The sequence below is a fragment of the Anabrus simplex genome, chromosome 4 (assembly GCF_040414725.1).
Source record: "Anabrus simplex isolate iqAnaSimp1 chromosome 4, ASM4041472v1, whole genome shotgun sequence".
NCBI classification, from domain to species: domain Eukaryota; kingdom Metazoa; phylum Arthropoda; class Insecta; order Orthoptera; family Tettigoniidae; genus Anabrus; species Anabrus simplex.
In genome coordinates, this window is record NC_090268.1 from 362,728,032 (window position 1) to 362,754,665 (window position 26,634).

At 38.0% G+C, this 26,634-nt stretch overlaps 1 protein-coding gene across 1 annotated transcript in view; it reads right to left on the bottom strand.

The window, feature by feature from the left end:
• Window positions 1-546: 546 nt before the first annotated feature.
• Kpc2 (Kip1 ubiquitination-promoting complex subunit 2) overlaps window positions 547-26,634 on the bottom strand; it is a 172,601-nt gene continuing 146,513 nt past the window's right edge. Inside the window, exon 7 of the mRNA XM_067145781.2 lies at window positions 547-1,612. Within this exon, the coding sequence (XP_067001882.2) occupies window positions 1,449-1,612 (164 nt within the window). The 3' untranslated portion in view covers window positions 547-1,448. The remainder of the gene's footprint in view (window positions 1,613-26,634) is intronic.

Genomic DNA, 26,634 nt, shown 5'->3' on the forward strand with positions numbered 1-26,634 from the left:
CTATACACAAATAAACGTTTCAGGACATAAAGCAAACAAGAACAATCCAATTAAATACAGAGTGAAGGAATACAAAGGAAACACTGAGTAACAGCAGACACGTTTATGTTGTTTCAAGTGATAAATTATAGAAAGTTCATACTTCACGGCATGACTTAAGTTGCTGCTTCAGTTAAATTTAATTCATGCTGACAGACAGATGCACGATAGAAATTTAAATCTATTAAAAACCTTGTTGTAGTTGTATATATATCAACTACAAACTTCAGTCACAATCAATCAATCAATCAATCAATCAATCAATCAATCAATCAATCAATCAATCAATCAATCAATCAATCACCACTGATCTGCATTTAGGGCAGTCGCCCTAGGGAGAATATTTCGACTTGTTATACTTTAGAATCACACCTTAATCCACTACATTGAGAAAATGGGTAATAGGAAGACTGAATTTTGCTAAGAACACAGACTAAAAGAAAGCAACTGTTCTAAGATCCTTACAAGACATATAATAATAAAAAGGTCTTACAATTTTCTTTATTCCATAGTGAAAGCAAAAGATGACATCCAAGTGCATGCAGAAACACATCATTTCATGCAAAACTGAAGCTGATCTTGTTTCCAAATAACCATGGACATGATATGTGATTACTTAACACAATTCAGCTTAACAACCAGGTAAAAGATGGGTAAATTATCTGAAGGCAAAGGAGATCTCAAAAGTCAAATCTGCAACTAACTATACTTCATTGTATGTATCAAAAATATATTTCATAATTTTGCTTTGAACAAATTGACAGCGCCATGCTACACACCTCAAAAACTTTGTCTATTATACATGATTTGTTCATTGGAGATCTGCACCTACGACTTAACAGCACTGAACTGCATAACTTCATAATTAGCAAATTTGCAAAGCACATAAATTGCACAAATGTATTTATATTAAAAATTAAAAAGCACTGACCCTAATGTGATATTGCTGCTGATACTTGTGAAACGGGAGATTATCAGGCAGACTTTTATTACCAACAGTCAAAATTCAAAATATGAAAACAGTCTGTTCGAAATGTGATGCCATTACATCCATCATATGTTTTTATAATTCAATGAAATTACCAATAATAATCGCTTGTAATAAAAAGTACTCTTCATGAATAAAATATGGTATTATATAATATACATCCTAGTCTGAGGTTAAACGGCTTGATAATCATGACCAATTATGTGGGATATGAAAACGCTGATTTGAGATAAAAACCTTAAGAACTATGTATGATTGTTTGGACAACATGAGCAATTTTAGCCCTCCAACACTCCTCACTAAAAATATTGCATTATAGTAATATAAGGCAGGATTAATATCAACTGAACTTCACAGCATATATTGAAGAATTCAGAGCATGTCAAAATATCAATTAAATATTTGGTCATTCATTTCTAACTCATAAGCGGCGGTGCTGCTGCTGCTGTTCCATAAGTCTGTTTATTTGCTGAGCATGTTTCTCAGCATGGTAAGTTTTAAAAATCTGACTAAGAACAGGTGATGCATCTGGATCATTGATCCACATATTGGCACTCCCAGGATTTTCCAGCATTGATAAGAAAGCTGAAAAATAGAGAGAAAACTGCATTAGATTTTAACATCAAAATCTTTGAACAAAATATAGTACAGTAGAACCTCAATAGTCCGGACTTTGCTTAATCTGTACAGCTGTTTAATAATAATTACATAAATGCAAATACAGCATAAAGCTGAGTTATGAGAGCTATGTTTTGCTGGAAGCAGATGAAGATGATCCACGTTATCACATTTTAACAAAGGAGGAGATCATTGAAAATGTGATTACTGCAGAAAGCTCCAAAACAGCTGAATATGACCAGGATGAAGCAAGTGATATTATTAATCCTAAGCCAAAACTTAGTGAAATTAAAGACCACCTAAATATTGTCATTAAATACGTTAAATAACAATGAAACCATATCTGCATATTATGAACATTTGAGACCTACGCATGTTAATTAGTAAAGACATAAATGTCAAAGGAAGATAACAAAAGATCAGCAGTAACTTCGAACCAGAAAGCGTATCAAATGTGGTCAATGAAGGTGTGCTTGACTGCCATGTTCTAATTCTGTACTGCACTACTTATTCTGTATTTTTCTGCTAGTTGGTTTACGTCGCCCCGACACAGATAGGTCTTATGGCGACGATGGGACAGGAAAGGCCTACAAATGGGAAGGAAGCAGCCGTGGCCTTAATTTAGGTACAGCCCCAGCATTTGCCTGGTGTGAAAATGGGAAACTACGGAAAACCACCTTCAGGGCTGCCGACAGTGGGATTCAAACCCACTATCTCCCGGATGCGAGCTCACAGCTGCGCACTCCTAACCGCACAGCCAACTCACCCGGTATATTCTGTATTTTGTAGGGCCTAATACTGTATTGCATTATATCTTGTATACTAACCTTTGTATTTCTTAAATTTAAAATACTGTACTGTACACATTCTTTTTACTGAACAGTGTGTTTTAATATGAGCTTTTGTTTATCTGGACATTCATTTGGACAACCTAGAGTCTCAATTAGTCCGGATTAATGAGGTTCTACTGTACGGAAAAAATGTGAACAGCTTGATGACAGACATACACAGAACATTGACACACAAAACAAAATACCTTCTACAAAAATGTTTGCTGAGAGGTGAGACTACTACTTGTCTGAAGCTCGATACTGCATTAACCATGTAAACTGTATAGCAATTAAAACATATCATTAACCTTGCAGTCTTACAGTAGGTTTGTTGCAGCTAATGATTGAGTATAAGAGGCAGTTTGATGTACAGTATTTGGTCAATGTACGATCATCTCCAACTGGTCAAAGGGATGGGAACACAGTGGAAAAATGTAATATATATTGTTGTAGGTACTAATTTCCTTCCACAAAAACATAGCATAAATAGCATTACAATTAAAAGGAATAATGGTAATTTCATTTCTAAGCAAAGAAATTTTTCGTATTTTTCTGAAAAAGCACGTTTGACCCCCCAGATAAATGCGATGATACGAGAACTCTCTCTCTGTACTGACCATGAAGGCCCTGAGGCGTGGAAGGTAAAGACTTCCACTATCCGTAACCTTGGCACTTGATGGGGTAGAGTTGTTAGCTCTATGCCTGGCCGCTGTCCCCAGGAATTAATCTGGTACTCATTTTTGGTATAAGCTGAGTGAACCTCAGGGCCATGTGCACCTCAAGAAGTGGAAATCTTGTTTCTTAAATAATACGAGAAACTGCCAGAAAAACATGTACAATTTCCTTGGTGTGACAAGTAATTCATATGCTACTCCTGAATATAAATTTGCTTTAATCTGTTCTCTAAAATACCATATCTTTTTATTGAAGTTTATTATAGCTGCACATACTAATGTTTATATAGTAAAAAGTCATATTCAGTTTACAAGGGAAGGGTTTGAAGTGTGATGCTCAAATTTGTGGAACATGGTATGATCATTAACACAATCACCTGAAGTCCCTCTGAAATAATTTTCAAACAATCGTTTTCACCCCTTTAAAAGTGTGCTAAGTTCAGTGCTCGAATTGCTCGCCTTCTGCTGGCACATCTACTTGCATGAAGGAGAGTAATGCAAAGGAAATGGAGAAGTGCGCAGTTTGTCTGGTGAATACGTTGTTGAAGCATAAGTGAATCTTATCTGTCATACGTATAGCAGTTTCATGGTCGTTCGTGATGTCACCGTTCTCAACTATTAGACTTAAGAAAGATAAATGAATAATAATAATGTTATTTTCTTTATATCCCACTATTTCAATGGTTGGCCGAGGTGCCGGTATTTAGTCGCGCAAGAGTTCTTTTACGTCACAAGATATTACGTGCCAGTAAATCTACCAGCACGAGGCTGACGTATTTGAGCACCTTCAAATACCACCGGACTGAGCCAGGATTGAACCTGCCAAGTTGGGATCAGAAGGCATGTGCCTCCACCATCTAAGCCACTCATAAGCTATAAATTTAATTTCTGTTCCATATTGAAGTGCAATTATAAGAATAAAAGTAAATGATATTATGTACTGTAAGTCTTGGGACTAGTTTCAGCCACTTGTGGCCATCTTCAGCCAAATAAAAATTAAGCAGATTATGTGATAACTAAAACATATGTATAACAGAAAAAGGAGTCTAGTCCAAGCAAGCGACAGATATAATAATAAGAAATGTAAGCATCCTACACGGGGAAAAAATCTGGGTGAAGAGAGACATGGGAAGAGAAGGTAGCTAGAATTTAAGAATACTGAAGAGACACCAAGGGGGAGCAAGATCTCAGGGACTAAAGGCGTATGTAAGTGGTCAACAGCTGTTTGTGTCCAATGGGAATTGGAGGTGATTTTCATCGGTAGCTGAACTGAAAGTTATGGAAGAGGAGCTCAAGAAAGAAGGGGACCTGGGTTCAAGGCAAGAAGGAAGGCAGTTTGGAGAACAAGAGGAATATGGGGGCGAGGTAAGAGCTGAATCTAATGAACAGTCGAGTGTTCAGTGCACCGTGGGGCTTAGTACAAGGACTCAGGAGGTGGAATGCGATGCCAAAGTAAAATCTAATGCAGAGTTCAGAGGGCATGGGGATAATAATGGAGGTAGGGGGTTGAGGGATGATTCACCCCTCTCCCTCTCTTAACACTGTGCTATGCTCCCAGTAAGCTCCAGCCTTCAGTTCCTCTCCAATCTCCGTACAAAGAGGCCCATCAAGGTGAGCCCCTTACATTAATATTTTTTTTTAATTTACTGCCTCCTTTTCCATCAACTTATTTTAATTCAAAAATTTTTCTTTCTCACACTTCAGGTCCCGCATTGGATCGAGAACTTTCAGGTTTCACAACAATACTTCTGTCAATGCCGTTAACACGACCCACTTGCTTAATTACTTTATAATATATTGTTTACCTTATGAAAACTGATGCTACAGGCCACTACCAAGTTACATATTATTAACAGAGGAACAATATTTTACATCAGCTTTTAGATGTCGACATTCAACATTCATCCAGTGTTTATTCACGCCATGCTCAAGACGTTTAGTCATTACACAGCAACAAAGTCTTTAACCTTAAATTTTGTAAGAATGACTTTTAAGCACCATCACGTTGTATATTTCATCCAATTAATGACATTTTATTACTAATGGTCTATATTTTGTATTATAATATATATATATATATATATATATATCTCTTTGTTTGTCTGACCTATTGTGGCTGATGATGGTGTCCAAAGACATCGAAATTGGTACCTAATAAAAATGTTGTGATCTTGTATTAGCAACATATTTTGTATTGATATAAGGTGGATCATTTGTACTCTCCTTTCAATAGGACCAAATATGAGGTTTTTAATATTAAATAATTCGGCCCACCAGGCAAAATCTAAAGTCCAACAATACATAGGCTTAAAAATTAAAATAGGAAAATTGGGCGAAGATACAGATTTTATTAAAAATGTATCACGCATAATTTCACCCCCAATTGGGAACATGCATCATTTTCAAAAATATTTTTTTTGAAAAGTACACCAATGAAATAGTACGTAAACGTATTACATTGTCGTATGTTGCCTTGTTTTCTACCATTAAAAAAATATTTAATAGTGCCTTTCCGCAAGGCGAGTGAAACGGCCTCTGACGTAAGCGGCGCGCTGTGACGTCACGATCCAGTACCGCATGGAGCTCTACCAGCCGTTGTGCATCAGCCGTTGCTAAAAGCCGATTGTTTATTATTGATGATCGCGAATAACTTAGAAATGACGGAAGAAAGGTTCAAAACAGCACAGTCAGACAATCTATCATGTGTAAATGTCATCATTCTTGAAAAATAGTGACTTTTGTGGCCGCAGAAATTCGCGGATAACAAGCAAGTTTGTAAGTGGTGTCTTTTATATACGTGCAATGTACTGTAACCCATAGTATTAGGATAACAACGAATCTGGATAGATATCACATCACTTTCAACATTTCCTTCTAGACTGACTCCCCTATTAAAGAATAACATTACATTTTCGGGCTTTCAGCATTAGTAAAGTAAGAAATCGGATTTCAGCACTAACATAAACATATAGGTAGCATTATAGTACTAGTCCGCTTCTGTGGTGTAGTGGTTAATGTGTGCCACTCCCGGAGGCCCGGTTTCGATTCCCGGTTCTGCCATGAAAGTTGAAAACAAATAGTGCGAGGGCTGGAACGGGGGTCTACTCAGCCTCGGGAGGTCAACTGAGTAGAAGGGTTTCGAATCCCACCTCAGCCATCCTCGAAGTGGTTTTTCGTATTTTCCTACTTCTCCTCCAGGCACCTAAGGCCACAGCCGTTTCCTTCCCTCTTCCTTGTCTATCCCTTCCGATCCTCCCATCCTCCAACAAGGCCCCTGTTGAGCATAACAGCTGAGGCCGCCTGGGTGAGGTAATGGCCCTCCTCACCAGTTTCATCACCATACTCAAAGTCTCACGTTCCAGGACACTGCCCTTGAAGTGGTAGAGGTGAAATCCCTCACTGAGTCCGAGAGAAAACCAACCCTGAAGGATAAACTGATTAAGAAAGAAAGAAAGAAAGATCATAGTACTATAGGGCTATAATCTATCATTCCCAAAAAAATATATATTTATGGTTGGGACAACTGGCCTACCCACTTCCGGGGCCCATGAAAGAGAATTAAATATCTTTGTGGAGGGAAAAAGTTAAACATGATAAAGATAAATATGACTTCATCTAGTTTTCACAAGTCGGGCTGAGTGGTTCAGACTGTTGAGGTGCTGGCCTTCTGACCCCAACTTGGCAGGTTCGATCCTGGTTCAGTCCAGTGGTAGCTGAAGGTGCTCAAATACGTCAGTCTCGTGTCGGTAGATTTACTGGCACGTAAAATAACTCCTGCAGGACTAAATTACTGCACATCGGCGTCTCCGAAAATCGTAGAAGTAGTTAGCGGGGCGTGAAGCCAATAACATTAATTACATTTGGCTTTTAACAAGCTGAGCATATCAGGAAAGAAAAGTGTCCTGGTGACATTTTAGTCGCTCAATACAGGAATGTCTTTGGGTGCTGTGACTTTTATTTTTTTGCTTTACGTCACACCGTCACATATAGGTCTTATGGCGACGATGGGACAGGAAAGGCCTAGGAATGGGAACAAAGCGGCCGTGGCCTTAGGTACAGCCTCAGCATCGAGCTCACAGCTGCGCGCTCCTAACCGCACAGGCAACTCGCGCGGTATTTTTACCCTTCGGTTTATTGACTTGGCTTGTATAACCTAAAACTTAGGCTAAGTTGGATAATATTTTAAACACCTACATCACTATTTTCACCTGTGTGCAATTATGTTATTTATTTCATTAATATTATGATAATTATTATAATTGAGCATTATTAACTTATAAGACCCCAACAGACAAGCATTGGTTTTGTGTAGAGTTATACATTTGTTAAATTCACGTTGTTTCCTTTCATGATGTACACGCTATTCTTTGTTACATTATAGAGTATTTAGATATAGCCTAAATTTCTTTACCAATTAAGCTCTTCAATAAAGACATACATAACTGTCCCATGCCAAGATATATTGGTAGAATTAGAGCTGTCAAAATGGTTCATAACCCCTTTGATTTATTATCTTGACATGGATCACCCAAAACATAGGTTAGGTTTGGAGAATACTTTAATAATTAGCATTATTTAATGCACTGTTTATTACTTTCATATTCCAATATGTAATTGAAGCATTTAAATAAAGCATCATACATTAAAATTTAAAGTATTACCACTAGAACAGCTGACATGGAAAAGTGATTTGAAAATTCAAACAAATTCATCTTCCGTTAAAATCTTCAAAAAAATAAACTGTAGACTTTTCCGATATATCACCAGCATTTCTCCAGCTCGCCAAAATCCATTTCTCCCTAGTTTTAGCGTCTTTGGAACGTTTATAAACAATTTGTTTGGTATGCTATTGCACATCGGAACTCTACACCATTTATAAGTTTTCTGCCTCACTGTCTGCGCAGGATTCATTTTAAGTCTAAAATATACCACTCAGATTATTATCCAATGTATAGACCTCGAATTTAACCATACTAGACACTAACATAAAGTAGAAATACGCGAAGTGTATCCTGCTTCTCACAGCACACTGTGTGTTATTTCGTCTGCTAATTCAGTCAACCTGTACGATGACGTCAGGCCAATGAGATCGCGTACTTGCGTGACGTGACATTTTCGTAGATTTTTATCATGTTTCGAGTTATTATTTGTACATTCTGATCACATTTTTGAATTCTGCATGCAATTTTGAATCAGATGAGCATATTTTTAATTAAAACCCCGGATCATGCATGTTCCCTATTGTCTTAAAGGCACTAACAAACATCGCGTCTGTCCTCACCAAAAAAAAAAGTTCAACTGAAAACTAATAAGATGTGGTTACAGAACGAATTAAAATTTCTTCATAAGAAAAAGGCCTTTTTAAATAACCATTTGTACGAGACTCACCTTGAGGTCACTCATAGACTCACAAATGTCCAATGGAACATTTTCCAAGACCTAGTTTATAATAGGCTTTTTAATGTGTTATCGTAAGCAGACGACCTTAGAGAATAAGTTTGAAGCACTCTTGAGCAAATCAAAATCACTTAACACTTTCCCAAAAAAGATTAAAGATTCCAGCACTCTGTAAAGACTTATTGAATAAATAAATAAAAATAAATACAGTAACAGACAAAGACAATGTTGCAGGGATAATTATAACATTAAACTACATATAACAAAATTAATGGTTATGAAATGAAATGACATATGGCTTTTAGTACCGGGAGTGTACGAGGAGATGTTCGGCTCGCTAGGTGCAGGTCTTTTGATTTGACGACTCCCATAGGCGACCTGCACGTCGTGATGAGGATGAAATGATGATGATGACACATACACCCAGCCCCTGTGCCAGCGAAATCAACCAATGATGGTTAAAATTCCCGACGCTGCCGGGAATCAAACCCGGGATCCCTGTGACCAAAGGCCAGCACGCTAACCATTTAGCCATGGAGCCAGACTATTGTTATTATCTTATGTTTTAAAGTTTACTAAAGACCTAAGGCAAAGAAGTAAGTCTGGTAATTATAGCGAGAATTATGAATGAATGAATGAATGAATGAATGAATGAACATACAGAAAAGAAATGAAAAAGGAGAAAAATTATCTACAAGACTCACCTCTCTCTGATGTAGAACAAGCACTGACTTGCTGGAGGAAGCGGGCAGGCCATGTAACAAATGAGTGGGCAGGGAACAAGCACTGACTTCTTGTAGGAAGGAGGCAATGTAAACAAAGGAGTAGATAGGGAGAGGAAGAGAGGGAAACTGAGAAGGGGGAGGGATGGGAGAGGGGGTGTCTTAAGGTTGGGCAGAAGGATGTGGAAAGAAAGATTGCTGCTGAGAGGACAATTTAAAGAGATTATAAAAGAAAGAATTATTTTTATCTAAGACATGATTACTAAAGATAGGAATTAAAAGGTCAAATAAAATGATTTCTCTGAAGTTTCATTTAGATTGAAGTTAAGATTGATAAACTGTTCCAGATGGATAAAACAATTTTCTGTAATAATGAGCAGAGAGCCTTTTTGTATAACTTTGAGAATTTTCATGTCTTGATTGATATTAGTTGAACTTATGTCGCATGGCCGAAAATCTGTTATATTTCAGGGCGTTAACATACTCTAAGTATCTTGTATGGAAGCTCCTACCTGTTTAACAAACATAAGATGCATTACAATTATTGCAATTGGTATTCTGTAAAATATCTGTGTTTCTGTTACAAGTTTTGAAGGTTATTTTGATGACTTGGTTTTTAAAAATATTTGTGATTTTGTAGACTTGTTTATTATTAAACGTAAAGGTAGATAAAAAATTGTTGAGAGTTTTTCTTTTGTAGTTACTGGGATATTGCACAGATTGCAGCACAGGAGAATCCGTCTCAAAATTCTCATGCAAGTCTCGAGATCTATGACATCAGTCTCGAGAGTCTTGAGCAACAACAATGCCCGTCACTACTATTCGCATACTTGGCACAAACAATATTCAGCTCCGTGTGACTGTAGGCCTACGACACACTGCTCACCTCAGTGTGGGGCCGCGGCTCTCATGATCTCTCAACACTCATCGTGAGAAACAGGTGCTTGCGCTAGTTTTGAGAAATCTCAAAACCCCATCTCGGACTGCTCATCACTAATGCTAACTGGGAAGACAGTACCAGCAACTGCATTATCACAAGGAATCAGCTGGTGTGGAAACTTGCTGGTTCCACATGGGGAGCTTCAGCATCTACTTTGCACACTTCAGCTATGGCATTGGTGCTTTCCACAGCTGAGTAGTTTGGATCAACAGCTCTCATGCTAAAAAGGTGGACTCGGTCCTGAATGAAACAGTGGCACAGTAAAATCTACTCCTCTTTTCTGGTTGCGAGTGCTCAGCCACATAGAACCTCCTAGAATTAGAAGATTGAACAACTTGTTTAGAGAATACAACAAGATATTAACCAATCTTGATCTCCCTATCCATAAAGATGTTAACGTCAGATTCAGCTGCCTCAAATCAAGATCTCCTATTCAAACAGCACAAGAACTTGTTAGGAGGGATTTCAATCCAAAAACTGATTGGCAACGAGTGGAACAGCGTGGCTCCGATTCAATGGCAGACACTGTTCAATTATAAGAATCTTCCAGCTGGCTTTGATTTGCCCCGCGAGACATGGGTAGCCCTCAAGAGAGTATGTACTAACCACGGGAGATGTGGATCAATGTTGTTTAAATGGGGTATGAGATCATCTGCAGCCTGTGACTATGGTGCAGTTAAGCAGACTATCAACCATATTGTCACCAAATGCATTGGAAGGGCATTTGCTGGATCCAGCCAGGACTTTGTGGTGGCTTCTTCTGAGGCCATACAATGGCTAGAGAACTTAGATCTAACTCTTTGAACCCTTTTGCTTGCATGATTGTTTTCAATGTTATGTGTATATCTTGTAATTGTTTGTGCTGTATATTTAATCTTTGTATTGTTTTGTGTATGTTACCACACGCTAATAATAATACTAAACATAAATAAGTCATTTATACCTAATTTGATCAACAGTTTGCAGGTATCCATCTATTCTGAAAGAAATAAATACTCAACTGCCTGTTTTCATGCAAAAGTAGCACAAAGCAAACCACAAAGGAGTTTTGACTAATGTTACGAAGAAACTATATTTATTTTACATCCACATAACTTTGTTATAATTCACTTTCTTGCCTATTTATCACTAATACTACAGTACAATTATTGAAATCGAGAAATTCTTTAATAGAACCTGTGTCTAAATGGGAAGCAATCTGACACTTTTATCTATATTGTAAACTAGCTGTTACCCACGGCTTCGCTCGCGAGGATTTCGTAAGTTGATAAAAATTAATCGTTTCTCGGTACTGCACTAAGACATTATCTAAAAATCCCTAAAGTACAAAAACTCTTCTAAAAATTGCATTTCATTTACGCCAGAACCTCTTTGTAAACCACGTTTGTGGCACTGCCTTTTGGGGCTAAGATGACCAAGCTACTGGCAGAGTTAAATCTGGAACATGCGACATGGAACTCTACATGTGAGAGACAGTTAAAAATAAAGGGGTTTCTTTATTTCTAAAGGAGATTGCAAATACCCATTTTCACGCCTGTAACATGTTAAGTTTATGAGATATACTGTAGATATACTAATTTTAAAAACTGCCCCACTCCTTGGCTGAGAGTCCATCGTTGAGGCCTTCGATTCACAGTTCCGGTTTCGATTTCGGGCTGGGTTGGATATTTTAATCGCATGTGATTAATTCTTCTGGCTCAAGGACAGGTTGTTTGTGTTTCTCCCAACACTCTCCTCTTCATATTCACTCAACACACCACATTACCAACCATAACAGGAATACGCAATAGTAAGTATATCCCTACACATAGGGTTGCCATCAGGAAGAGCACCCAGTCGTAAAACAGCGTCAAATCCACATGTGCGATACAGTTCTCACCCATGACCCCACAGGCACGGGAAAACCAATAGAAGAGAAGAAGATACTCATTTTAAAATATCACCCTCTTTTTAAAAAAAATTTCACCCCCTTAAGTGGATTTTCCAGAAAAAGTGCGTTCATTTATTTTTAAAAGAGATTCCAAGTACGGCCTACGAATTTTAACATGTGTAACATCTTTCGTTTCCGAGATATATGTATCCTCATATAAGGAATTCAACTCCTTCCTCACTTCTTTTCAAGCCTTACCCCTTAAGTGGCTTTTCTGAAAACAAAAATTTTGTGTTATTTTATTTTTAAGGAGATTCCAAATACCAAATTTTATGTCTGTAACATGTTAGGTTTTTGTGATATACTGTACACAATCTCACTGCTGTAAGCTTACTGGAGCTGATTTTGCCATGGTTACGGCATTACATGTAACAAGCTTTAACAGTTTCATATCTAATAACAATAATCCCGTATTGACTATATATCAAATAGAGAATATTTAAAATGAACTTAAATATTATAAAGTGTAACCGCTACTACAGTGGTTACACAAAACAAAGCACTAAACACAGTAAAGGGGGGAAGGTAAGAGCAACTACACAATATCAGAAACCACTACACACTCAGAGAAACATTAGCTGAAATTACGCGGATATCCGCCGACCAAAACATACGTAAATATCAGTAGGGCCAACTAGTGGACAATAAACCAGGAAAGTGTAAGCAGGCAGGACCTACCGAGGGCATGGACATGGCTTAGATTGCAGATTCCGAAATAAATCAACCGTGATCCTTAAAATTGAAAAATGTTATTTACAAAAGGATATTACAAATACATTCTGAACAAAATCTGCCAACTTGCAACTTACGAACTATATTCTCGGTGATACACATAACTTAGAGGTTCTTTGATAATATCTTCGTACAAGTTCAAAATTTCAAAACAACTATACATCTAATCGAAATCGACTTTCAACCTATTAGGTCGTGTTACGTACATTAAGTACGTGTTGAAGAGATGTTAAGTACAGAACAAAAATGGCCAACCAGACACCAGTGGGATCCGAACCCACAACCTCCCGATTTCGCGTCGGTTGCTCTACCAATTGAGCTATGGTGGCCTAGGCCATCTTTGTTCTGTTGGAAAGGATCTGAGCTACAGGTCTGGTACTACTACCATCACACTGTAGAGTGCGTTTAAGTTGCCCATTGAGGGCCAAGTCAACGAATATTGAATTTTCACGACCGCATTGTAATCGAAATCGACTTTCAACCTATTAGGTCGTGTTACGTACATTAAGTACGTGTTGAAGAGACGTTAAGTACAGAACAAAAATGGCCAACCAGACACCAGTGGGATCCGAACCCACAACCTCCCGATTTTGCGTCGGTCGCTCTGCAGAGAGGTAGGGGACAGGCTAAGGGAGAATACCCCTGACAGAAAATCCCCAGCAGTGTTAGGCTTAGCAAGTCAACTGAAGGGTTATATCGATTGCTTTCAACTACAAAACGAGCCTCGGAATGCAAAAATACTGGATAGACACGTCTTCTCAAACATCTGCAACATATGATGACCATAAGGCTGATGTTCAAGTACGATGTTCTGAGAAGAAGCCCTAAAGAAAGAGTCCTAAACACAGAATTGGAACAATAAATATCCTGACCCTGACTGGCAGAGGCGAGGAGCTGATAGATATGATGGAAAGGAGGAACCTCTGTATTCTTGGCCTGAGTGAGGCAAAGTGGAAGGGAAGAGGAACAAGAAAGCTAAGAAAAGGATACAAACTACATTGGAATGGAAATAAAACACAAGCCAAAAATGGTGTAGGTTTTATATTAAGAGAGGACACTGATGTCAACAGTGAGGTAATATATGTTAATGAAAGAAGTATTAAGTTGAACATCTCTCTTAACAAGAGTGTGCTGACAGTAGTCCAGGTGTATGCCCCACAGACTGGCTGTAACGAAGAGGGAAAAGAACAATTCCGAACTGATTTAGAAGAAGCTAATAGAAAGAGAGGAAATATCATAGTAATGGGAGATCTAAATGCTCAAGTTGGATCAGACAGGCTTGGATATGAAAATGTACTAGGTCCACATGGTTATGGAGACAGGAACCCAGAAGGAGAAAGTCTTCTAGATCTATGTGTAAGGAATGGCTTGAGAATAAACAACAGTTGGTTTCAGAAGCAGCTAAGCCATGAACTAACAAGATACAGTTGGAATGGAGATACTAAAACTTTGATAGATTATTTTATATCAGACAATGAAGCAGGAAAGACCATATGTGATGTCAGAGTTATACCAAGTGAAAGCCTGGACAGTGACCACAGACTTCTCCTTGCAACAATAAAGCACACTGAAATTTATAGACCTCAGAAATACAGGAAACTAAAAATCAAGACGTGGGAGCTAAAGAAGGCAGAGAAACAAGTTGAATACACAAAAAATGTGACCAATAAATTACCATTACAAGAAGGCAACATCCAGTGGACTAGATTCAAAGAAAGCATTGTTGGAGCTGCAGTAGAAGTTTGTGATAAAACTAATAGCAAAATGAAGGCAAAAGAAACTCCTTGGTGGAACGATCGGGTGAAGATTGCTGTGAAAGCGAAAAATGAAACCTGGAAAGCCAGAGACAAAGAAATGCAAAAAGGAAGTCAAAGGAACGAATCTAGAGTAAACGAACTGCAGCAGAAATACAGAGATCAGAAGTTACGAGTAAAGAAAATTGTGGCCAAAGAAAAACAGAAAGCCTGGACTGATTTCACAGATAAATTAGAGCAAGACAGCAAAGCTAATTCTAAACTACTTTACCGAACAATACGAAATATAAGAAGAGAGAATGAATACATAACACCAATAGAGGAACCAGATGGTAACATAGTTAGGGAAGAGATAGAAATAAGGAAGATCATGAAATCCTATTTTGATATTTTATACAACAGTACTGGGAAAGACTCCAATGATGTAACCACGCAGGTCAGTTTAAGCTGCAATGATGAGCCTGACCAAGAGAAGCCGCCAACATGGAAGGAAGTAGAGACGGCCCTTAATAGTATACCCAAAGAAAGATCAACAGGATTTGATGAAGTCAGTGCAGATATGATCAAAGCAACTGGTGCAATGGGAATACAGTGGCTTCACAGAGTAATTAATGCAATATGGAAGGATAGGAAAGTCCCAGATGATTGGAAAAAGGGAATAATAATAATACCCCCCTTCAAAAAAGGAAGCCGGAAGAAATGTAGCAATTATAGAGGGATCACTTTATTGTCTCATGGTTTGAAAATATTTGAGAAAATACTTGAAAAAGGCTAAGGAAAATAATAGAACCACAACTACAGGAAGAACAATATGGCTTCAGAGAACACCGATCAACTACCGATCTCATATTTGCACTTAGAATACTGTCAGAAAAGCATTAGGAGAAGGGCAAAGACTTAACACTAGTGTTTTTGGATCTCGAAAAAGCATTTGATAGTGTTCTAAGGAGGACTATATGGGAATGCTTAAGAAAGAAAAATGCACCCAAAGGGCTTATCCAGAAAGTTAAAATGCTTTACGAAGACTGCTGCAGTTGCATACAGATAGGAAACAGTAATTCTGATTGGTTCCAAACCACTAAAGGAGTGCAACAAGGCAGAACCCTTTCACCCTTTTTATCACTGTCATGGATGAAGTCATGAAAGAAATTAAGCATAAGAACAATATGGACATCAATGCATTTTCATTTGCAGATGATGTAGTAATTTGGGGAAATACAGAGAAGGAAGTCCAAGAGAGGCTGAACACCTGGAATGAACATTTGAAAGCACACGGATTTACAATAAATAAATAAATAAATAAATAAATAAATAAATAAATAAATAAATCGAAAACCGTTACTATGTCTGTCAACAGGCAGAAGAAGAAAGGAAAAATAATGCTGGAAGGTATACAGCTGGAAACAGTAGACCAATATAAATATCTTGGGTGCATCATTTCAAGTGATAACAGAATACAGCAAGAGATTAACAACCGCATTCAAAAATCAGCTCAGTTTTACCATCAAGTTTGGAACCTCCTCTGGAACGAACAAGTTTCCTTAAGATCAAAGCAGATTCTACTCCAATCATACTTCACCCCCATAATAACATATGGCCTAGAAACCTGCACAACAACCCAACAGTGGATAGCAAACTACAGGCCGCAGAAATGAAGTTCCTACGAACTATGGTACAGAAGACAAAAAGGGACAGGGTAAGGAATGAAAGAATAAGGGAGGAAGCTGGTGTGTACCCATCCCTGAATGAAAAAGTGACAAGGGCCCGTATGAAATGGTTTGGCCATGTCAAATGAATGGACGATAGAAGGACAACAAAACATTGGCTACACACAGTCGTGGCCGGAAAACGAATGGTAGGAAGACCTAGGAAGAGATGCCTGGACCAAGTGAAAGAGGACATAGGGACAAGAGGAGTCAGCTGGAATGTCGTCTTGAGAGAAGAGTGGTACATGGACAGACAGAAATGGAGAGTGCTCATAAACCACACCCGGGCAACTGGAGTGGAAAACTGATGATGATGATGATGATCAATAAAAAGCACAAGCTTTAAAAGCACAACTGTTATTCTCAAGAATATTATCAAGAGTTTAATGGACAATTCAACTGTTTTTATCGATCATATAACTTATAATTTTAACAAAATTTGCCAAGATTGTATTTTAAATGTCGTACCATACATCAATTTTTTAATGTCTCTCGCCAATTTTAATGATGTCTATTTTGGTATTCTGATATATTAATATTAATTCATTATAGCTGATGATTTTCCTTAGGGGACAAAACATGTACTAATATAATAAATGATAAATTGTATTGAACCGGCGAATCATTTGTTTATAATATTTAAATTCATCTTAAATTTCTCTCTTTGATGGTTACGGCAATTTATTTCTTTATCCGATTCCTAGAGCAGGGGTAGTGTGATGCCAATATCTCAATAATGGTTGGTTTTAGGGCCTTAAAACAAGGTTTTCGGGCCCATAGGGCTTACTGAGTTTTGTTCTTTGCGTCAAGGGGCATAAAATGAGCTTTGTCTCATCCTTGTACGACAAATTCGATATTTCACATATATTAGCCTAGTATTTTTATATCTCCCCACGTCACCCCCGTCCCCCATCCTCGAAATGTTTTGAAAATCTTTCTATTAGTGAAATAACTTTTAGAATCGGTCCAGTAGTTCCTGAGATTAGCCATTACATACAAACAAACTTTACCTCTTTTTATATTAGTATAGACTAGAATATTGTTTGTGGTCCTAGATAATGATTTGTGACCTCTACCATTCCATACTTTCCTCATCACTATAATTGACTTTCTGTCAAATTCTCACGAATAATTCCACCAATAACACACAGGTACTTATTGTCTGAATCTGCCCTGTCACTTATGTTGTTCCCATATTCATTTGCATCAATTTCACTTTCTTCACTTTTTCATCCATTATTGCTCATTTTGGAGGATTCATCAAAACTATCTAGTAATTATGACTATTTCATTCTTGTTTTGAATTATTTTTGGGACATAATGTCTGTGATAGGTAAAATACCAACAGTTGCAACATCAACAAACTCTGAAGAGAACATCACAATGGAAATTGTGCTTAGCAGCAAAACCTTTCTTCTTTCTCATTCCAAATCCCTGTGTTAAGCCTAACTATGGGCCGTGTGTATATGCTCCTGACAACTATTGACTAAGATTACAAACATAATCTAAAATATATACTTTTAATGCTTGGCTAAGGTCAACTTTTTTCATATTTACTTCGAACATTGTTATATTAGTATTACTATGCATATATGAGAGGAAAAAAGATGTGATTGGCAGTTTGAGTTTCTGTCACGCTATAATGAGAGAGTCAAGACACCATGGCGCCACTGTAGGAATGAGCAGGAAAACCAAGTACACAGAACACTTCCTTGCTACTCTTCAAAGCAAGCAATCGTATTCTATCCAACAAGGGTCAGTGCTGCCATCTAGGAGCAGTACGTGGAACTGTAATGTTGTCATGCATGTTTACTGGAAGACACATGGACTTATTTCTAGCATGTGATGATTTTTTAGTTAAAGTAAAGCCTAAGCACTGCAGGATATGGCCATTATCTTTCAGTTGCTCTGTGCTGGGTTTTGGCTAGACGGTAGACCTTACTTGCAACCCCTGCCGTATCGAGTGTCCCATACAGACCTTAGTGGTGGTAATTTTTTGTTGAGGCACCAGTGCGTTTTGCAGATCTTGTACTGGTTGTGATCTACTTGTAGTTTTAATTTCTGACATGTCTTATAAGCCTCATTTCTGGCTTTGACAGCCATCTCTATTTCTTTGTTCCTCCACCAAGTCTGTTTGTCTGTGAACCGTTTTCCTAATTTTGTTATTCTGAGACTTTCAGCACTGTTATGTGTATTTGATCAGTGATCTGAACCCACATGGTTTCTGCAGGCTGATCAGTGTTCTGAACATGTCCTTTTTGGAGAGTTTCCAACACTTTATTCTTTCCGGACCAGTCCTCTGAGGACAAAAGGGTTTTAACTCCCCTAGCTGAACATTCAAAGCAAAGAGTTGATGTGAAGGGGTGATGGATTCTGATGGGATTAATTTTGCATTTAATGCCACCTTGAAGGTGCATCTGCATATCAGCCAGTAATTAATATGAGTGAAATGTTCACCATTGATACAAGTCATGATGTGCAATGGCCTCTTCATAAGGAATGTGCTGGCAAAGACTAAATCATGAGATTCGACAAAGTAAGATGTTGCATCTCAACACTGTGTCCAATATCTGTGGCCTCCATGTGATTGGTTATACCCATCTTTTGCTTATCCCACATGATCGTTCAGGTCTCCACCTATAAGATAAAATATGTTCTTTAGGGGGTATTGTTTGAGTATGAGCACCTTAACTGTCTCAGAATTCTTTCTTCACATCATCAGGGCACTTTGATGTACAGTAGGAAATTATATGTATAGCTGCCGTACTGAAGATGATCTTGATAAGTTGATAAGTTGACCGTCATCAAACACGATGTTACCAAATTTCTGAGTAATGACAGCAACTACTCTGTTTTGAGCAGAGCACAGCTTGTGCCATGATATAGGTGGTGGCTGCAAGATCCCCTATCTTTTGATTTTGACCCTATCCATTTCATTTCCTGGACATAGGCAATATCGATTTGGCAATTTTTCAGGGTCTCTGCCAGCTTGCAGCTTCTTCAGCCCTGGATAGCCCTTGCCCATTTCTCTCTCACCTCATTCGGGCGGGGACAACACGTGTCGCTTAGGGGGAATGCCCTAGCTTTTTGACCTGTAATGAAGAGCAGTTATAACCATTTTCATTTGATGCAGTGAAGAAGTACTCCAACCGATTTGTCTCTTCTTCTGCTGTAGGATTGGAAATCAGCCGTTCTTAACATAGTGAACAGATGTTGTTGGGCACTACCCCTAATCTGCACTTCAGACATTACCTGGTGGGTTTGAGTAGCATTTCTGCCAACGAAGGTCCTCACCCTCCCAAAGGGGGCTCTTCAATCCGAAGCTGCTGGCTGGCTTCTTTGGGTTGTTTTGTTGTTTCCCACCACCAAACCCTTGGTGTGGTGTAGCTGGCTGCATGGCCTACACCACTACTTTAGCAGGATGACCTGGCCAGACAAAATCTGCTTGTACAATATACCGTATTTATGCGAATAATCCCCGCACCCTAAGTTTAGGAAGGCTGATACTGAAAAGAAAAAAAATGCCAACATTGACTCAAATAAAACCCGCACCCCAATTTCGTGCCTCTATTTTTTTTTTTAAATATGCGGATATTATTCACGTAAATATGGTAACAGAAGAATTTCCATTTCTGAAGGAACTGAGTGAGGCTGAATACCTGGAAGGCTACTTTATTCGGAAGGTGTTCTTGAACGATAAGCAATCTAGAAATACAATTGGTAAATCTGGCAGAGCTACTATGCTCAATTAAATCTGAACATCGAGTGTTTTCTGTGGCAGTTATTAAAATTAATTTGGATCCCTTATAACGTTGATGCTGAAAGATGGTTCTCTAAAGTCTTTGTATTTTTTAGTAATAGACAAATACATCTTAATTCAGAAAATACTGAAACATTAAGAATGGTAGCTTTCAAATGAGTAGACCAGTTGTCCATATCGTTTAATAGTATGTAAATGTATGATTATTCCTTTAGTTACTTTAAACTGCAAATGTGACGATTACCATTGTGTTTGTTTTTAAAATGCTAAACTTAAAAATTCCACTTAAGACGTAGGTTACCAATGCAAATTACACTTAATATATAATACAGCAGAGTCCCGAAAACTCAGCGTAATGTGGACCGAAGGGTGGCAGAGTTTGTAAAAACGGCCATGTTATCGGGAGAATAAGTACGAGTGTTTCCTCAGAAAATACAGTACTGTACTTGTGTGTATTGTTTGCTTGAGAATACAACAGAGAATGAACTGCCTAAATACCCTTAAACAAAGGAAAAGTATGTACTTTATTAAGATATAGAGCCTTTACTACATGAAAATTAATGAATACACATTTTAAAAAAAAGAATAAGTAGGACTTGTACTTGTATATATTGTTTGCTTCAGAATACAACAGAGAATTAACAGCCTAAATACCCTTAAACAAAGGAAAAGTATGTATTTTATGAAGGCACAGGCTCTTTAATACATGAAAATGAAAATTAATTAATACATATACACAGTAATTCACCTGATAAGACAGACGTCAGAAAATACTTTATGAAGGCATAAAACTGTCTATCAGTCTTACCTAGACAGTCAGCAGGAGTAGTCATGCTGATTACAAGATATTAGAATCATTCCGTATTGACGGTTTTCACTTTACAATGGCGAAAAATGAAAGTATCCTCCTATTCAATACATCATATATTCCGTCATTAGACGGAGTAAACAAGTTCAGACATGTTTCGGCTCGTTTGAGCCATCTTCAGTGAAAAAATTAGGGGGGTTGGAATAATTTACATAATATGAGTTGAAAAAATGCTAAAAAACATAATGAAAGCGCAAATGAAAAAACAAACAAAAGAGAGCCTAGACGGAAACAAAATAGCACAAATATACAATATTTACATCAATATGCAGAGCAAAAAAACAACTTATTGCTCCTGTTTCACTGAATTTTGTTGCAATAAGTTGTTTTTTTGCTCTGCATATTGATGTAAATATTGTATATTTGTGCTATTTTGTTTCCGTCTAGGCTCTCTTTTGTTTGTTTTTTCATTTGCGCTTTCATTATGTTTTTTAGCATTTTTCAACTCATATTATGTAAATTATTCCAACCCCCCTAATTTTTTCACTGAAGATGGCTCAAACGAGCCGAAACATGTCTGAACTTGTTTACTCCGTCTAATGACGGAATATATAATGTATTGAATAGGAGGATACTTTCATTTTTCGCCATTGTAAAGTAGACATGCTGAGTCAGGTGTGCCGGTAGAGCAGGAGTGGAGTGTGAGCAGTGCGTGGAAGAAGGAAGACGGGAGTGAAGAGGAAGATGATTGGCTTGGATCAATATCAGGCAGTTATCGGAAGTTGGCAGGGGCGAGGGAAGAAGGAAACAGCCAGGAGTAAAGGAGGTACAGTGGAATCAAGATTGAAGGGTGAGATGATATTTGTGGCAACGGTGATTATGGTACTGCTAGTTATAAGGGGTGTGGAAGTAAATCCCAGACAGACTCCCAATGGCAACAAGAGCTGGGAGGATGTGGAGGTAATAAGGAGGGTAGTTAGAGAGGTTGTGGAAGAAGTATGCCCATTTGAGTAAATTAAAAATATGATGAAGGAACAAGTGAAAGAATTTGAGAATATGAGGCGATGGATGCAGGGAAAAACAGACGATACAAGGACCAAAGTAGGAATCAACGAGAGAGAAATTGCATCATCAAGGAGAAAATAAGGGATATGGAGGAAGGGGTGGTGAAGCTGAAGGCTGAAATAGAAGGCAGTTGCCAAGAACGCAGGAAGAAATGCTTATTTATATATGGAGTGCAGGAAGAAAAGGGAGAGGACAAAGTGTTGACAATCTACAAGGTTGTGGAACTCATCCAAAAAAGGATGAAAATTAACTTTAGTGAAGTTGATATAGACGACGTGGAAAGGATAGGTAAAGCACAGGACAACAGGCCGATAAAAGTAAAGTTGTTTTCCACCCTGATGGCGGAAATTATGATAAGAGGCGCCGACAATCTACGGAGTACAAAAATCTGGATTAAAAGAGACATGGGAAGAGAAGGGATGAGGAATATAAATACCCCAAAAAAACATTTAGTCCGGGCCAGACTTCAAGGGTTAAGAGCTTACATTAAGGGTCAACAACTAGTGGTAACCAATGGCCATTGGACCAGGTTTTGGACAGTGACGAAACTACTGGATTTGGAAGAGAATATGAAGAGAGAAGAAGAAATGGGGAAGAGTGTGGAAGAAAGGCAAGTTATGGACAGCAGTGTTACAGAAGACGGACATGGTGATAAAGAAATAACCAAGGGAAACAGGAAGTTAAGCGAGGAAAGGCAGGGAGATGAGCATAGTGAAAGTGTGATCATACATAGTGAAAAGGAAAGTGCAGTGGACAACGGGGCGAGAATAGGAAGGCTTAGGGATACAGCTATGGACATAGACTGAGAAGAGGAAAGTCGGAGAGGCAAATGCAGTGAAGGAATGGATGTGCAGAGTGAAGAGGAAAGAGCAGTGGAAACCAGGCAGAGAATAGAACTGTATATGAACAAAGGGAGAAGCAGAAGCTTAAGGGACATGTGAGGAATGAAGAAAAATGAAGAGGGTAGTCACAAGAAGTAAAAACTCTGATAAGTTAGTAAGTTAGTAAGTAAGTAAGTAAGTAAAGTAAAGGAATAGTGGTTGAAGACATAGTGGTATTATAAGGAAAGATGGTAAAGTAGTTTTAGATTGTATATGTCTGTATTTTAGGGTTAGTTGGTGAAGAATGATGAAATTATAGTAGAGGGAGGTTTTGATACAGTCGAGATAAAAGTATGATATTTTAAGTGAATGGGTCTTTATGTTAATTGCAATTGTATGGCAATTATGAGTGAGTTATTAGCAAGTTAGTGATGGTATTTTAAGTGAATATACTTTTAGCAACTTAATGGTGTATGTTTATTAGCAAGCAAATGGTATTTTAAGGGAATATGGTTGTATATGTTTGATGGCAAGATATACATAGTGGAGGGAGGTTTTTGATATAGTCGGGAGAAAAGTATGATATTTTAAGTGAATGTGTCTTTATGTTAATTGTAATTGTAAAGGGAATGAGGCATGGAATTGAAGGGATAAGTATGGAAAGTGGTTGTGAGTTATGGTTAAGAGAAGAGTATGGTATTTTAAGTGAATATACTTTAGCAAGTTAATGGTGGACTCAAGTATAGTTAATTTATAAGTGGAAGTGCTTGGTAAACAAGTAAAGATTGGAAGGTATCGGAGTGGGGTGGGGTTTTTTTTTTTTGTATAAGAGGCTGATGTGTTGGTATGTGTCGGTATTTTGTCTGATTTGTGCCAAGAGTGAGAGGGAAAAGGATGGTTAAATAATTTTAATGTATGTGTAGAAAGTGGTGGGTGGATGTAACTAGAGTGGTGCAAGGAAGCAATACGTGTTTATGAAGAAAAATGACGATAAAGTTGTGGAATACAAGGTGGAATTGGTGGTATATAGTGAGTGAATTGAAGGGTTGAAATTATAAGTGATTATGGTTGTATATGTTGAATGGCGAGAAGTTTATTAACAAGTGTAATATGTGATGAGACGGAAATATAATTTTAAAGTTTTTTATTTAACGTGTCTGAAGGAGTTATGGCCGTGAGTTATGGCTGAGAGGGGGAGAGTCTGGAACAGGGAGGAATAGACACAAGCAGAAAGGTTGGTCGGACCAACAGTCTGTTTTCTTTTGAGAATAAAGACAGCAAGTTCTTTAATTGCCACGCCGTAGACCATGACCCACAGAGCAATATAGATGTTTATTTTTGTTATGACTGTTCTATACATGATTAGACTAATTAGGGCTTGATTACAGTACCCTGGATGGAGACGACCAGAGTCTCAGGTTCAAACCTCGTGTGAGCACAGCAGGGATCAACAGCTCGCTAAGATAGCGGGTTACAATGGATCAACTACAGCCATTGTATTTATTGATACTTGTGTCTGATATATTTCTTTTCCAGGATGTGTTTTTGTTTACTTGTAATCGATGTCGATTTGAATCTAGACTTCGTGAAAGTCCACTGGTAGTGATTGCAAGTGATAGTTCGTTGTTCAAGTCTGTGTTTAATTTTATGGAAGACTTGAGTCCATTTATTTTTCTTTTCCGTGATTTAGTGATGGATTTCTGATATGTTCGGATTAATCCGGTTTTAATATTTACTTTATTGATACCTTAAGTTAGCCGACCATTCAAAAAGTGGACATTTTTCTTTTGTGTAAATAGATTTTAACGTGTAATACGGGATTCAGTCCCATGGAATACTCGCATTGGGGGAAACATGGCTTGTTCTGTTTTTGTGAATATGGAAGGGTCATTTTATTGTGTATGTCGTACTCAGTGGTTTATGGTAAACCGGGTGATAGCACGCACAAAACAATCGCAATAATACACAAAACAATCCGTGTAGCATACATCCAAATGTAGTAATTTTGCAAGCAATGTAGGGCACAGGCAATTCAAAGTGATAGTATGTGAAAAAGTGAGATCATATTAACAACCTCTCGGATATTCTCTGTTTTGGTAGAGAGGGATATGGATATTAATGTCTGTGTCAAAAAGGAAAATTTATTGGATTAGAGATAGTACCAGCTAACGTTGCCGTCCACATAGATTTTGTCTGTGGAATGTGGAGGTAACAGCTGATATCAATGGCAGCACGGATTTTTCCGCTGCTGAAATAAGTGATTGCTTATATCAATTGTGTAATAAGTATCAAGAGTGTATGTAAATTTTGTATATTTCACCGAGTGAATAGAAAATTGTTCTAAACTATTTCGTGCCTATCTATACCGAAAAACATACATCCAGAATCCTCTTCCGTTCATTGTAGGCCTTTAAGATAGTTTATGTATGATAGCCTTTATATGCCGCGAATGGTCTTCGGCCCTGAGTTCAGACCTCAGGAACGGAAGAGTAGCTTTGACCTAGCTGAGCCGCATGGCCGGTAACTTCTCATGTGAGTGGATTAAATATACAATCCCAACGAGGGGAAATCGGCACAGGCCGAAAAGGTCCCTTGACTATCGACTTCCGTGGAGCATGGTCCCATGTGTTCGTGACCCGAAAGGGTTGGTTGGTTGGTTGGTTGTCACATGGTCCCATGAGTCATGAGGGATGGTGGGAAAGGTTCCATATGGCGCCCTCCGTGTTGGCATTTTCGGCATTTGCGTGTAGGCATTTTCGGCATTTTTTCGGTAGGTATTTTCGGATTTTAATTTTTTCTTTTATTGGGCGCATGGCACATATGCCTAAGTTAAAATGGATAGGAATGGCCAATTATGACAAGGAACTGATTTAGTTCATACTTGGATGCACGTAATTGGACCAGTAGGTAAATCTGAATGACTAAGTAAATAATAAATGTTAATTTGAGGAATTTTTTGGTATGTCGTGGTTATTATTATTATTGTTATGGCAATAACCATGACGGTCATGCAAAGCAATGGACATACCCGGAAGGTAAATAAGGATTCAATCGAGTCCAGGAAACAATGAAATGATTTTCCAAAATCTGGGGAAAAATGAATATCGATACCCTTCAGGTAATCATATTCGCGGGTATGAGTCGGAAGGTACGGTTTGATGTAGGCCTCATTGCTAGTAGTGAATGTTATTTACGTATTAAGGTAGATTTCTCGTGATTTAGCAAGGGTAACCTCAGGCCCTTGAGCTGATTATGAAATGGCAATAAATTAGGTTTCAGACGGAAAATCTTGGGACGGTATTACCTATTGTATCGGGTGTATCTGCCTCAATGCTTGACGGATGACCTGCTTTATTGGCATATACCACCTGTGTTGGTAATTTAATGCGCGCGTCATTAATTTTTTCAAAATTGATTATTGATGAAAAAGGCTATCATTTTAAAAATTGATTATGCTCTCGGTGAAATAGGGGTGTACAGGTTAGGCAACTTCGAGTTAGCCGTATTTGAGGCGATGTTTTGGGATTAATGTTTTGATTTTGAAAATTTTTCGAAGTTGAATGGGGGAAACGCATTCTTGAATGAACATTGGTTTGTGTGTCTATCAACCCGAGGTCCAAGGTCCGAAGGTAAAAGGGGTCTCATTTTAATGAAAACAGTTGTATTACCATGAATATGGAGGTATTGGTGGAACTCTTACGGGAGTTGAGCGAGGACATGCAGGCAAAATTGAATCAGAATAGTGAGGACATGCAGGCAAAATTGATTCAAACGAGTGAAAGTATTTTAACGGAAAAACTGAAGCAATCTAGTGAGGATATTCAGGAAAAGATGACGGGAAAACTGAGTC